Source organism: Falco punctatus (genome assembly GCF_963210335.1).
Source record: "Falco punctatus genome assembly, chromosome: 7".
Classification (NCBI taxonomy): domain Eukaryota; kingdom Metazoa; phylum Chordata; class Aves; order Falconiformes; family Falconidae; genus Falco; species Falco punctatus.
In genome coordinates, this window is record NC_137587.1 from 12,962,174 (window position 1) to 12,978,428 (window position 16,255).

Genomic DNA, 16,255 nt, shown 5'->3' on the forward strand with positions numbered 1-16,255 from the left:
TTGCAATTTAGCTACAATGTCCATAGAGAACCAGCTTTCAGTCCAACTGCCCTTCCATCTGGGTCTGACCATGCAGTGAACCCTGTGAGAAGAGTCTCCCCACACGCTCCTGTACTTTGTTTCGCTTGTGATCCTGGTGAAATCCTTAACTATTCTGAAGAGCAACAGATGGCATGGAGGGCAATGGAGCAGGGATAAGAAATGAGGAAGGAAAGTTAACTGAAAAGATATGAATTTCAAATAATTTGCTTTGTTAGTGATCACTATCTACAAAGCCAACCACAAACTTGTTCCACCAAGACTTTTCACCAACTTCTTTTCACTTGCTTATTTCTGAATTCAAACTCAAAAAAATAAATAAAGAAAAAAGCTGTTTCTCCTGTGGCTGTAAAAACTTGAAGGGGCACACCGGATTCTGAGCCCACACAGGAAAAAGAGAAGTAATAGCTCCAACAGCCTATCCTAGAAATTTCTGCTTTGAAGTGGGAGATGTCCAGTTTTCAGTAAAATGAATCTGTATATTTGTATGTGCATGTTACTAAACACTTATTAAATGTGGATTTCTCTTGAAATCTGAGAAGCATGTGAAACAATAAGCAGACATGAATAAGAACAGCCTTCTACCAATATTCACTGCTGAAAATACATTCTATTAAAACTAACAGAACAAAAATGCATAAATAGAATTGTATAGAGAAAGCAGAATGAACAGATACTGGCAAAATAGAAAATCAAGGCCTTTGAGTGGTTAATACTTAGTTTAAGTCACTTAAGATAAATGTGTTCATATGAATACATACACAAATACACTCTTGTCTGTGTATTTTCAAATACAGGCCAAGCCCAACTGGGATTTTTGTCTAAATAAAATGTCGGAGTTGTCCAGTTATGCATGCAAAGTTACAATAGCCTAACATACTTTCAGAGTTTCAGATAATAGCGTTCAAAGATTCAAATAGCATTATGATAAAATTTGCCCCTTGGGCGTATGTCAGTTTAAATATCAGTTCTCATCAAGTTCTCAGTCTGCACTTGTTCTCAGTGGAGTGATTTAGATTTAAAACATCTTTCAAACTGAACTTGATCTATGTTTTAATAGAAAGTAGCTTTCCTTATTCTTAAAGTAAAAAATCATAATTTCTTTGCTAACTGTTTAAGTGTAACTGTTTCTATTAACAGTGATGGCTGTTAAAGAGCCTACAGTTGCCAAAAGTCATCAATATACACTATCTAGAATCACTAAGGTGTAAAAATTATAGAAGCATACTATAAGTACCACAGAAACCTTGGAGTCCTTGTTCACATCTTCAGTTAGAATATGACTTTTAATATTTTTGTAGGAAATATCAGAATATATTGGTTTAAATACATACCTATGTTTTATAACAGGATTTAACATTGTGCTTAATAGTAGATGCAACTTAGCTGCAAAAATACGACTTTTAAAGTACGGTACTCTGCATTTTATACTTGCTAGTGAGCTCAATAAACCAAAGATAAGGTTACTTTTAGATTCACTGGAAAAAAATGAGGAGCTTTGCTACTCTTTTAGAAAACTGGCTTGTTAAAGAGTATCAAAATTATTTTAGATACCATGAAAACAATATTGTCATACAGAATTTGCAGCAAATAAGCAAGGAGGTTGATGGATATATGAGAAAACAATCTGAGAACTAAAATGGGACCCGCTTAACTAAGACTTCAGGGACATAGTACCATTGAAAACTAGCAAGATATTTAGTTAAGTTGTGATATAGAGAGGTTTTAACAGGGCTTATGTAACATGAAAGAAAAGAATGAAAGAAAGAGGATGGCGCTTGTATTCATTTGTCTTATTGCAGTCTAAGCACGGTCTGCTTAGTTTCATTCCTTTCTCTGAAGGGGGGCTCTGAATTAAACACAAAACTGTTCCTCCTGCTCACTAAAAGTCATATAGTTAACAACTCGGGAGAAACATCTTCCAGTAAATACCAGTGAATCTACCATGTGGAAGCTGACTGTACATTCAAGAGCCCTAAATCTTTTTTGGGGCACCTCAGATTTTTTTGCTTTCAATCATACAGAAAAAAAAATCTACAATTATTTGAACAAAAGAAACATTTTCAAAATACAGCTCTCCCAGATACATAACTTTTAAATTCTTCTATCAACTAAAAATGACTTCTAAAAGCAATGGTAAAGCGTTACTAATCCATTTACAAGCATACCTGCATAATGCTGCACTTCAGCCATTGAAAAATGTAGTTATTATCACAACATACTCCCACCAAAACAATGGGTGAGATTCATCCCAGGTGGCCTCAGTAGTGCAGGCTGTGGATTTCCAGCCAGTGGTGAGGAAGGCAGTGGGGAAGAACCACACCATCTCTTTTCCTGTGAAGCAGCCCACTGGCACGGTCCACAGCGGGCTTACAGGGGCACAACATGATGAGGCTACCAAGGACATGATTTGATTAAGAGCATTTCCTGGAAGATCTCAGCTGTGTAAATCCTTCTGAAAAGCCAGCTGGAATGTAACACTCTTCCTCCAGAAAAAGAACAATAGTTCAGACACCTGCTCAGGGTGTGGTGGGGAGAAAGCCCTTTTAAAAGAGCTGACAAAGGGAAGGTTTTAAGGTTCAGTTTGCTTGTGCCTATGTTTGTGAAAAAGACCTTGGTCTAATGATCCTAAAAATTCAACTTTTATGAGCTTTGAAATTTACAGTCTTTCACCCCAAAATTACTTGCTCATTTAAAGCCTTTTAACTAAGCAAGAACTTGTTCAACTACATAATTCCTTTACTCTAGGATAGACACAAAAGACAAGACAGAAGAATCTTAGCAGTTTTATGATGAAGCCGAGGCATTCTGTGAATATTATTCTGTATGGTATTTATAAATTTAAGATTGCATTCACTTAGAAACTTAAAGGAAACTTTCTATACATAGAAGATTACATGGCTACCTTGGCTTTGCATGGGTTTTTGAAAGCTTCTGCTTATCTCAAGAAAATTGTTCTTCGAAATGTGACAAAGAAAGGCACCTCCTTGGCAAGGCACAGATTTTGCCGATTAAAACCCCCATACCAGAAAGGTACTAAAAAGTACTAAAGTTCTGTGTTTTCTTTCTCTCTATACTACAGTTCTCACGTAAAAATTTCCAACTAATTCTCAGTCTAGTACAATACTTTCAAAAAAGATTTTCTGCCCAGTTGTCATGATCACATCTTTGATACCCTTCAGTAGATTCCATTTATCTGTATTTCTTGTTTCTACAAGACTCACTATAAGTCAGTCCCATTCAATTTTCCATATGCAGGCTGTCCTTTTACCAATGCCGGCTTGTGCTACTACACTTAATCTAAAACACCCTTCTGTTTCCTTTTATTCATCCACTGTAAAATGGTGTGTAAATTATGGTTTCACCTCTCAAATCCTTCCTGAAGATACTTTATGTTACAATGATGGCTAGGTCTGTGCACATTCTAGGTGATGTCTGTAAGATTAAAAATACTTAACTTATTGAGGAAGCAGAAGTGTCTAGCTGCACTAAAAGACACAAATATTCCTTCTTGTTTCTTAGGTTCTTTTCATTGTTACATCAACATAGCTTGTTCTGACTAGCTTGGAAATTCTTAATGGACATTTTCAATCCCGTATTTGGATAACAACTAATATAAAAAGAACTCAGTTGTGTTTCACATGCTCCAGTAAAAACACTAATAGACAGGCTTATTCCTCACAAAACCAAAATTTTGCCTATCAATTTACAGAAGGATTTTGGAAATGCCACTACCCTTTCTATCCATTTGACCAACTCATCCAACCCCACCATAGAGGCTGACACATCAAGAATACTGTAATGTCACATACTAAAATACCTAAATCCAAGCAAAATAATAACTGTCAATGCATTTTTTTTCTGAGTAGGGCAGAATTAACAGCATCATTTCTACTCAAGAGTGAGATCACAATATCTTTAGTCTAGACTTCCAAAGTTACAAAAGATTCAGAATTGAAATGTCACATGAATGATTTTAAACTGTTCAGCTGTTAGGCACAATAATACTATTTATGTACAGACAGCATTTTAAATATTCAACAATTTAAGACTATGCCGCAATGGCAACATAGCAAAACCTTCTGTTCTAATTACAGGAAATCACTTCCCCTATTACCACCTTTTGCAGTAGCGAATGGTGAGCTACAGACTTGCAGTAATACTTTTCAGCACAGAAATAATTTGTAAATACTTTGTAAGGTATTATAAGGAAATTTATTCACCAGTGAAAAGTAGTAACTATTTAACTGTGCCCAGGACTATCCAGTTGTTCTGAACAGAAGAGACTAATACATTCAGCTGAAACTGCAAAGAATTAAGACAGCAGATGGTAATTACTGATACTGGAAGTAAGCCTGGATAAAGGTGGTTGGAACTTAACTTTAATGTCTGATCTATAAGGTGTTGTATTCACAGCATAAAGCTCTCTCATGTCTAGATGGGAATGTGGCTCATTATGGACACATTAGAGAAAAAATTAAAGCACAAACTTTCCTTGTACATTTCTTTTCCAAGAAAAGACTTGATTAAGCCATGAGATAACCGCATGGCATGTGTACCACCAGATGAGGTTCCCTTTCCATATGTCTGTACCATGTCAGAGATGGAAGTCTCATTTTCATTTTATTATTTTTCAAATTGTTACTGACGAAGTGATGGCTATTTATTTGACATTTTATTCCACAATATTAAGAACATGAGACGTAGGATTGAATGCATGTGTCTGAGTTTGTGCATGTAGAAGACAAAGAAAGAGAGACTGTAAAATAAATAAATTCAGTTTGAGGTGTGAAGTTTCAGAAGTCTTCTGTGACTTAAGAAACTCCAGCAACCCAAGTAAAATGATCCCTCTAGCATATGCTATTCCTGCCTTTTCACTAGATGCAACTAACTCTCTGTTATCTGCTGACAATATTTAAGACTGTCCCAATACAGACTTTGCCTGTTTTTAAATAATGGAAGACATCAGAAGAAATACCAGTGTGTTGGCTTTTATATTACAGCACATGCATTATACTGATGTCTGCAGATTAGAAATCTAGAGCTGATAAAAGACACTGAGAAAAAGCAAAATGTCGACTCACAAATATGATATTTTTCTGCACTGATCACAAAGATGCCAAAACACTTCATTTGTATATTCCTTTTGTATCAACGTATTAATCTAAATGTTGTAGTCATAGCAGCATGATATGATGGCCAGGACATTACAAGTCTGAAGTAATAAAGGACGGACTGTTACCATTCTCTAACCTTTGGTCTGTCTTCTCCATTTCACAGATTCATCCTCATATTAAAATGTTAAACAGGATGCAATTGTTCTGGACTGCAGTGTTAAGTCCATGAGTTAGGTCTGAGACCAGTGACACTATAAAACTGTCTGTCAAGGAGTGTTCCCAGAATCTCAGACTGAGGTAGATATTAAACAGCTTCACTAAGTTTTAATTTTTTTCATGAAAATCACTTTTCTATGTACTGAAGACCATTTGTTTAGAATGGCTGTAAAACTGTAAAATTATGTGCAATTGAGTGGGAGATGATCCTTGACGTGTGGGATGCTTAATTACACATCAAGAGGAAAATAGACTCGTTTTCTTTTTCCCTTTATACAAAGGCTTTTTTAACCACTTTGAACTCTGTTATCCTGAGCCATCTATTATTTCTGTGATTTAGGTTTACTTTGTTATTATTTTCACCTCTCCTTCTAATATTCTTTAAATCCTTACTGTTTCTATCAATAACACACTGACAGACAAGTCTATCAGAGAGTTATGACAATCTTCCCAAGAGCGCTTTTCACCTGAGACAACAAAGTCAGATTTCAATGTTCTAAGCATTAGGCCCAATGCCTTAAACAGTTCCATGCTTGTTTCTCTGAAGCTGGAATGGAAAAGCAGAAATATTTTCCAGTAATACAGCAGTTATTCTGGAAAGGAACATGTCCAGAAGTACAGACTACATATATATTTCTAAAGTACAGCACTATCCTTTTAACCTACCAGCCTTTACGTTCTGATGTTTTGCTCTGAACTGTTACATAAAAACCAAAATTTACTTCAAACATTTACTTGCAAAACAAAAATATCCAGATCCAAAAACTGTAGTAATGAACCAACTGTCCAAAAGCATGTTGGGAGTAAAACTTACAGGTGACCCTAAGAATAATATTCCATACAAGTTTCAATGAAGGAGAATGTCTGCCATGGGCATAAGTTAAACACTTAACTTACGGGGTCTTCAGAACTTTTCCACCAAACAATGATTTAAATAGATCAGGGTAATACTCAGGCAATAACATAGCCACTAGATAAGAAAGTTCATCTTTTTATTTTTCAATACCACTCTTCACTGTTCATTGAAAGCAATACTGTTCCAGTAGGCCTTTCCTGATGGAGAATTGGCCCAATTATAGAGTTTGTTACAAAACAAGTGGTCTCAGACATCTCCAGAAGGTGAAAAAACACAAGATACATACACATATGCAAACATTCATCCTATTTTCCGGATATTTTAGAATATTACTTACTATTTCCACAGGGAGAAAACCCCTACTGTTAGCTAAGTGTCTTAAGATTCTGAAAGGAAGTCATATGTATTGTATGTCATGTTTACTACTCATAATGTTAGATCAGTACTTGTTGGAATGTATCATGGCAATTCTGACATTTATTTTTAAAGGTATTTCTCAATGGGGTAAGAAGGCAAAACCTTATATCCTTCAATTTAAGCTGAATACAGTCATCATTTGTTTCTTTATAAAAATGACCGAATAACAGTTATAGTAAATACTTAAAGAGGAGACCTAATTGTTTTTCTAAGATTGTACAGAGAATGCAATACCTTAGAAAAGCTTAGGCAAGAGAAATATTTGAAATCCCTTGAGTCTTCTACAGCAATCACTAGGAACCACTATGAGACTCATATACAATAAAATGAAAAATTTCATAAGCAAAATCTGAATTCTTGAATACAAATGTTGACAATGTATTTCTAGAGTGCAGAATGTCCTTCTCTCCCTTCCACTCTCCATTGCTTGCATAAAAGATGCTGTAGCACTATGAAAACATGTTTAGAAAGTCCTAAGGGAAAAGTTTCCTAGGGTCTTTGAAATTTCTTCTTTTCCTATTTCTTTACAGATTTCTAACACCAGCACTGTTCCTGTAGCTTCTCAAACAAGGCAAAAAGAAAAATACCCTCTAGATATAATCTTTAGATTTTCTATTATACTTCTCAAGTTCCTTTTGGCTTTTGAAATAAATGCAAACTGAAACCTACAGTTATATTACCAACTGTATTTTAACATTACTTAATCTTTCAGCATGAAGAGGTAGATGGCATTTGACTGCACTATTGCCCGTATTTACAAGAATCATACAGGGATGTGATTTAATTAATGAATTAACCTGAAAATACTTCTTGTTTGGTCTATTTTTTTTTGTCTATTTGCGTTTTTATTTAACTGTAGGCACAAAAAAAGCATTGCTTCAGGCTCCTATCTCTATGATGAAAAGCACAGGGCAAGGACCTACCACCTATCTCTATGAAAAAGTTACTGCAACATAAAACATGCCTCCATTTCTCCCTTTTGAAGCAAATATTTGAATATAATTACTCCAAGCTAGGGTTTCCATGATTTCCACAGCAAAATCCAGCTGAATTTTAGACCATTTTTATGTGGTTAGACTTTTGGCCATGGATGAGTCAAGCTATTCAGTGTGGTCATACTATTGGTGGGGTAGAACCTGAGCTTTGAGCTATTCTGTTTACTTTAACAGACCTAACTATGAAACCAAGTGTTGCTCCACTACCTCCTCTCTAAAGAGCTGCGTGCCACGGCAGCACCTTCCACCACACATGTGATGAGGACTATCAGTTCAAATTGTGTCTCCTGCATATATGTCTTTTCCTGAATTTTTGTTTCATTGTTATCCTTGCTCTTCCTCCACCATCTCTAGGAACATTCTTGCTATGTAGAATTATTATAAAAAAACACCAGAACATTTCATGTAATCCTAGACAAGTCACTCTACAAACTAGTCACTAGGAAGCACTAAAGGCAAATGCAAAGAATTGTCTAGTATCAGAATTTTAAAATCTATTCAGCACAACCATCTCTGTTATTTCTAGAAATCGGAATTGTGAATTTGTCTACAAATCTGAGCCTGCTGCATGCCAAGACATTAAGTTATTGGATTATTCTGCTGCATATTCTTTGCATAGAATGCATTGGAAAAATCAGCACTTCTCCAATGCACCTTCCCCCAACCACCTTTGCTTACTACTGATGATAATGAAAGGTCATGGATCCTCTGCCAGTAGTTCCTATTGTGTGTAGTGTCCCCACACTACTTGCACCAATTTGAATAAGCATGTTTTGTATTCAAAATGCTCTTAAAAATATTAAGTTTGGCAACTGGTAAGTACTAAAGCCCCCTTTAATAATTAATACCCACACAATTATGATAGGTGTCACTACCTTATTCTTAAAGTACTTGTTGTATTTAACACATGCACTATTACAGAGGACTTAAACTCAGAGCAAAAAGATTTGTGAAAAGGCATATGACCTTCTTCCCACTACAATGGCCATCCCCTAATTAAGCAATGCATCTGATAGTCATTAACAGGAATGAGATAATGAATCACTTTCTCTCTTCTTTGTTAATTTGCTGTAACCAAGCGGCTAATGGATGTCAGAGCTGAGTGATTGCACTGATTATAGTGATTTATAGTTGCAACAAAACAATTTAAAACCATTCTGATTATTCATGTTAAAGATGCTTTATGTTTTGTTTACTAAATGTTTTATGTTCCCCCCCATGCCCCTCTACACATACAGTGAGACAGGTCTTCCCGGAAAACTTGAAAGTTCTAAGATTTTTTATTGTTTCAGAGTAAGGCATTTCATTTTGTTTATTAAAAAAAAGTTTACCCAGTAGAAATGAAAAGAAAGAAAACTTCAGTGGTGCCTAGTTCAAAAGAAGACAGAAATAAGAGGAAATAAGGCAAACTTCAAGCCACTTACCTTAGGGCTCCCAGTCCCTTCCTCATTCTCTACAGACACATCAGTAGCCAGTATCTCTGCTTTGATGATATCCAGAGCCCTAAGAATCCAGCTGTGTTGCCGTTTGATTTGCCTCTGTAGTTCCTTCCATTGACTTGCAATCATCTGCAGCATGTCCTTCAGTCCTTCTCCACAATGAAGGGGAAAAGAGTTAAAGCTGTAAACTCAACTGCATCTTTAAATATTATTCTTTATTCAAAGAATTAGCAGGATATTTAAAAGAATAATTGCACCACGGATTTTAATGTATTTTCTCAGCAATAAATTCAAGCATTACCTTTGTTCATACTGCACAACAATGCTATATGGTAAAAACATTTCTTTTGGCCATCAAGTTAAATTTTGATTATGTTTCAGCTGATGATTTCAAGAAAAGGAAAATCCCACATAAACTGTGATTCCTATGCAGTAGGGAATGCTCTGGTAATCTGAACCTCTAATATCTAGTCTTTATTTCAAAACATTTCAGAATCTTCAGAATACATTTTTTGTAAATATTATCTGCAGTTTACACATTATCGTTTCCTAAGTATATGATGACATGCACTACCCTTCTCTGTTATGGTTTCTATACCTTTTTGGAACTATACATAGAAGTCACTAATTTCCTATAGCTTTCACATTACACAGATGTCTGATGCTGTGAAACAATAGAGGCACAATGTGAAAGAGGCACATGATCAGAAACAATAGAAGCACATGAGCAGAAAACAGTAGACCAAAGGATAACTTTAACCAGGACGAAAAGCATGTCAAATAGGCCAAAATTAAGATGACATTCCATATCAGTATATGCTGATTAAAACCCTACTATCATACAAGTCACACAAACACCTAAAAATATAGGGGGTGGTGGGGATAGAGATAGGGAAATAAGCATATCTCTCCCCCTCCTCTCGATTTAAGGCCTCTGCAGAAGACAAGCCTAACCAAGGGAAAAAGGTATTTTTAATTTATTCCTCATAAATATATTAAAATCAATGTAAGAATTACTTTAAGTGGCAAAATAAAGCTTTACCAATGCAATTATCCATGCAGAGTATGTAAAAATATATATATATTTGAAATCCTAATTCATTATCTTAATGTTATTTCCATAGCACCTACATCAAAGAATGTGTCAGTGTGAAGTTTTCAGTGATGTGATTTCAATTGAAACTCAGCTGAGCAGCAAGACCAAAATAAAATGAACAGACTATTTGCAGGCAGTATTTCATTTTATAAGTATCACTGCATTGTATGCAGTATATGAAACATTTATAAATCTTGAAGGTCAATCTGATAATGTAAATATTAATAATACATAAGGAAGTGAATATATGCAGTAATTTACAGCAATGCTTCTTCATTCTTTAATAGTCTGGAGACATAAAGACTTGCAATATTTCAGAAGGATTTACCTGATTTGTGAGATACAATAAGCTCAAGAAGTTGACGTCCCTCTTCTACCACTGCTTCTTTTAAAGCACAGTGGCTATCTACATTCAACTTAAAACTCTGCAAAAAAAAGAGAAGAAAAAAAAAGAGGAAAAATCTCAGTATCAGACATTGGAGAGGCAGTTATCATAAAACACACGTACAAAATTACTTGCTGCTTTTTATCAAGAACCACATCCCTATTTACCCAATAGCCAAACTAATTTGCGATACTAAAAGCTATTGATATTTTGGATCTGGGCTCAAAATGTTTCCATTAGATCAGCAAAGTGCATCTGTGTTGAAACAGCTGACAAATCTAGAAATTCATTAGGTTTTATGAAAAGTCACAACCCGTAGGCTATATCTGGAGTAACAGTGTTCTATAAAATACACTAAATTTATGCTACCACATATGAGCTCTGTATTTTTCAGATTTCTTTGAAATGTTGGTGATAGCACTATTTATGAAACCATAAAAAATTACAGCATTGAATATATTGGCCTTATGCGCACTCATACAAAACTATTAATATTGTGTTTCTGAGTTTCTCTCATATCCGTTTTCAAAGAACAAATCAGACTGCTTTAGATCTCTGCATTCTTAATTTGCAAAGCAAGTATTTTTCATCCTTTTTTTCACGAATATTTTTACTAGTTTACAAAGGATCTCCACTTTAACAGTGATTAAAATATTTTGTTTCTTTTTTAAATTTAATTTTTATTTTTACAAATTGCATTAAAATCTAGTGATAAAGAAAGGAACTGGAAACATGATCTAGTACTATATGTTATGCCATTTCATACACTACCGATAACTTGGATAAATTTGTGAATTATTTGCCAGAGGTTCTCACTCGTACTTGTGTGTAAGAGAAACACAATACAATAAAGAAAGGGGTACTTGCTGTATTTAATCATAAACGATGTGCAGCCCTGAACACACACACACACACACAACTCTTGTTCCCTTTGAAACGTCTATGGAATGAATGAAAACAATATTTGACCCCTTGGAAGAAAACTGTTTTGCCTTCTCTTGGGAATGAGTTAAGTAGATGATGAAAGAGATGAAAGGAGACTGCAAGAGTACATTTGCAGCTTCTGGGTTTTATAAAACTTATTTATAAGTCTCCAAATACTAGTGACTATGTTAGCACTGAAGTAGCAGCCACCACAAAATACTCAAAAGCCTTCATTTCTTAGGGAAGCAACCACTTCCTTTCTTTCCTAACTTCTGTAGTCAGGCTGATTGGTGTAGCAGAAAATAATATTGCCTGAACTGTAAAAAAGTGATGTTCTTTTACTATATTTGTCATGGTTGAAAGAGGCATCTTGCTCAGGCAGACTAAGAGTCTCAGGCAACAGTGTACCTCACACTTAGTGACAGAATCTTTTTAAGAATTCTCCATTCAAATAGAGCAATAAACAAGAATTTTGCTACCTTCAGCATTTTGCCTAGTCCAATTTTCCTTGGGTGGGCATCTGAATACATTGTTTCGTACCAGCTGTTGAACAACTGGGGCAGCCGAGAGAAGTTAAGAAGGAGAAAGGATGCCTAGTTTACGTCTGGCCCTTTCTTAAATCTAGAGTTTTATGAACTCAAATCTAGAAGTTCTTTTTCCTTCGTAAGAGCATGTCTGAACAAGCATTGACAATATTTAATTTTCTGTTTACTTAAAACAGGCTTGTACTGAATAGTTTGTAATCATGCACTTCACAGGAAATGCACTATGCGTGTGCCTCACACAGCAAAAGAGAACCTAAAGGACCTGAGAGTAGGTTGTGTAATTTCATATAATTGAAGTTGAGTATAGATGCAGCTGGATGTGGCAGTGTCTCGAGATGATGTGGATGTGTTTGATAGGAAAATTGGAAAAGATGAGGTATTCTTTTTCATTAGGGAAAAAAAAAGAGGCTTGGTGTCCTAGAAAAGATTCATTTAACATAACGCACCAGATACTACAATACAGCTTGATTTTCAGGTGCACCTATTAACCAGTAATAATGTTAAACTGAAGAAGCAAAATATGATGAATAAAGATGGGGCCAAACTTCTGGGGTTTGACTAGCAATATTCTCCTTGTGCAAAATTCTGATTTTAAGGCTAAATCATGTGTGGCACAAATACTGTGAACATACATGAAATTTAGCAGAAATAAACTCTTATCAGCACAGAGCCACCACATTGTGGTTTAACCCTAGCCAGAGACTAAGCCCCACGCAGCTGCTCACTCATTTCCCCCCGGGCAGGATGGGGGAGAGAAGCAGAAGAGTAAAAATGAGAAAACTCGTGAGTTGAGATAAAGACAGTTTAATAGGGAAAGCAAAAGCCAGACACACAAGTAAAGCAAAAGAAGGAATTCATTCACCACCTCCCATCGGCAGGCAGGTGTTCAGCCACCTCCAGGAAAGCCGGGCTCCATCACTCAACAGTTATTTGGGAAGACAAACACCATCACTCTGAACATTCCCCCCCTTCCTTCTTATTCACCCAGCTTCATATGCTGAGCATGATGCCATATGGTGTGGAATGTCCCTTCGGTCAGTTGGGGCCAGCTGTCCCGGCTGTGCCCCCTCCCAGCTCCTTGTGCCCTGCCAGCCCCTTGCTGGTGGGGTGGGGTGAGGAGCAGAAGAAGCCTTGGCTCTGTGTGAGCGCTGCCCAGCAATAACGAAAACACCCCTGTGTTATCAACACTGCTTTCAGCAAAAACCTAAAACACAGCCCCATGCTAGCTACTGTGAGGAATATTAACTCTATCCCAGCCAAAACCAGCACACACTAAAAGAAGGGAACCACTCATGTAAGTTTAAATACCAACAGAAGAAAAGGAAATTGTCAGTTGATGTAGGTGAAATGTGAGTTTTGGCTTTAGAATTATATATGTATGTATAATTCCTTACAGGTGGTAATTTCATAAGAAAAAGAAACAAATGGACAAGGAATGCTGGAAAGAATAGCCCTCAATCAGGGCATTGGTGTTCATGGTTCCTCATACCGCAGGGCTGATAATGTGACACATGAAAAAGGAAGAGTTGAAGATGTAACAAGTATTACATGTTTATACAATGGAGAGATGCAAATTTGCACAGCTAAAAATAAAATCAGGTGAAATATTTAGAATGGAGGAGGAACTTCAAACATAGAGGTCCTCTCCCATCCCAGATATTTCCCGTTCCCTACTGTTTACTTATGGCATCTGGAAAATTGTAACTCTAACAGCGTGCGACCCAGGAACTCTGCTCCCCTCCTCCTCTGATCTTCCCTGATAATGAATGGAGCCTTTGCATTTGAGGAGAGGAAAAGAGAAGAGGAAGGTAGTCAATTAATCAAAGCCATTTTACCAGACACATTTGCAGCTATGGAGCAGTCTAAATATCACACATGAGCACATATACATTATGGAAAATGCATGTGCATTGGCCTGACAGCAGCTTTTTAAGCAACACATTAATGTCATCCCTAGCACTACAGTGTATATAATGTAGTTTACAAGCTGCAAGAAGCAAAACATCCTTATGAAGTTCTCTGCACTTTTCCCAGTCACCATGCATCTATATATAAATATCAACTGTTCTTATTTAGCAAGAAAGGAAAAGTGTTCTTATTTAGCAAGAAAGGAAAAGTGAGGCAGGAATCATGCAGTTCTGTTAAAGCTACGGAACTGTAAATAAACAGGAATAAAGACTCCAAAACTGTAAGTACAAAGCCCCAGGAGTGCTATCTTCTGTTGGCTGCATGGGGCCAAGGAGCTCAGCCTTCACAAAATGAAGCTGTCCCCTGACACTTAGCAAACTGATTGATTCATTGGGCAACAATACTGCAAGAACCTCCATGGGGAAAAAGGCACCTCCTGATCTATACTGGGCTCTGAACACACTAAAAATAAGAGTACTTTTCCAACATATTATAATCTTGCCCTCTCATCTTATTCGCCTGTGCAACTGGGGATGAGAAAAAATATTTGAAAAAATATTTATTTGAAGTTCCCCTGAGGATATATTTTACAGCTGTAGATACTTATATTTAGGAAACTTCTACTGAGTAGGTATCCTACAGTATGTACATATTGAGCTCTGATATACAATCTTTCACTGTTTCGCAACCCTCTGTTCTTAACAAATCTTTGTAATGTGATAAAGCACAACTTGGGTCTTGACCTCTTCATATCTGCAGTAAGGGAAGTCAAATATTGAGTATTTTTGTTTCCAGAGGCACACAGACTTTGTGTAAGCATGTATTTTATTTAAGTCATGATGTGTCCAACTAATGATTTCTAGAGTACTTTGCATCTCTGAAACACAAATAAGCAACTAAGTATCATGTGAACCTAAAATGTATATGTTAATATAGATTACTTTAAATGACACAGCAGATTACAACTACTGCCAGATGAAGGTAATGTACTAAAATAAATATTTTAATTATCTCAGTCAATCATACTATTAGTGTGTGTGGAGTGCTGGGCTACCCCTGAGACCTAATTTTCTTGAGGTTCATTTTTTTATGTGTTTGAATACCTTTGAGAAAAATATCACCACTTCTAGGGTATTTATTTTTAGAGCAATGGTTTAGACAATTCAACTTTAAGTGAGCTATGATTTTAGAATTTTAAATAGAAAGCTTAATTTAAAATTTCCTATAGTCATTTGCATTTTTCAAGAAAACCACAATATTACTAAAGTAGGGACTTCTATATTTAGGTACAGTTGAATGTATGTTTTTGCTAATAATGTAGCACATTTAATTACAACACTTTCTGTGACAGATAGAATTAAACTGTGAAATTTAGAGTGATGGGTACAGTTTCTGGTAGAAAAGGCATGTGATTCTTTCACTGAGACAATCCTGAAAGGGTAACCAAACTCCTGCAAATATTACCAGCCATGCTGTGTTTTGGATAGGTAGACAGTTTCAACTCACAGTAAAGTTCCAAGAAAATGGAGCAACAAATGTGTTTCACTTATTTACTAAATATATGCCATATACCAATAATCTCCAAGCAAAAAAAAATGTTGATTTTTTTTTTTAATTATCATATTACATTTTTCTTAAAGGGAATATGACTTGAAACAGTTTCTGAAAATTTGTTCTGATATTCTTAATATACTTTTGCAACTATGTTGGTCCTGGCACAGTTACCTCCCAATAGCTTGCTATGACAAAATACCAAGATATAAAGTACTGAATTCAACTTTTGGTTATGCAAAGATAGTGGGTTTTGGGTGGGTTTTTTGGTTGGTTGTTGTTGTTGTTGTTGTGTTTGGTTTGGTTTGGTTTTTTGGTGTTTGTTTTTTTTTCCTTGAGGAGTTCTGACCACACAGAAAGTCTCTGTCTGGTCACTGTCTACTCTTAACATACTCGAGTTAATAACCTAATAAGCCATGTAATAATATGGTACTTTCACACTCCTGAACACTACCTAACAATGACATTCAGTAAATCAAAAAAATAACTACTATGAAAGCTGCCCTTATGTTAACAAGGAAATGGTCATATATTTAGCATTCTAATGACATAATAATAAATACATAATTAATGGGTCAATGGTTATATAAAATGGGTATTCATATGCAATTTGTACATGGAAAAAGATCCTATCTTCTATGAAATAGTGCATTTCACAGATCTACAAATAGATCATCAGACTATTTGAGTTTTTAACAATTGGCGAATATCTTGCTTAGGAAAGCCTTACATTTTTCATCAGAGATATAAAGCTTATTCACTATTAG

General features: G+C 35.8%; 1 protein-coding gene across 5 annotated transcripts in view; it reads right to left on the bottom strand.

Moving 5' to 3' along the window:
- Window positions 1-16,255, bottom strand: part of AKAP6 (A-kinase anchoring protein 6) — a 351,976-nt gene that overhangs the window by 186,615 nt on the left and 149,106 nt on the right. For 4 of the 5 annotated variants that reach the window (XM_080397013.1, XM_080397009.1, XM_080397012.1 and 1 more), the window contains exons 6-7: window positions 10,504-10,600; window positions 9,065-9,231 (exon numbers count right to left, since the gene is read on the bottom strand). In XM_080397013.1, coding sequence (XP_080253139.1) covers window positions 9,065-9,231; window positions 10,504-10,600 — 264 coding nt within the window. The remainder of the gene's footprint in view (window positions 1-9,064; window positions 9,232-10,503; window positions 10,601-16,255) is intronic. The other variant, XM_080397011.1, reaches the window with a different exon arrangement.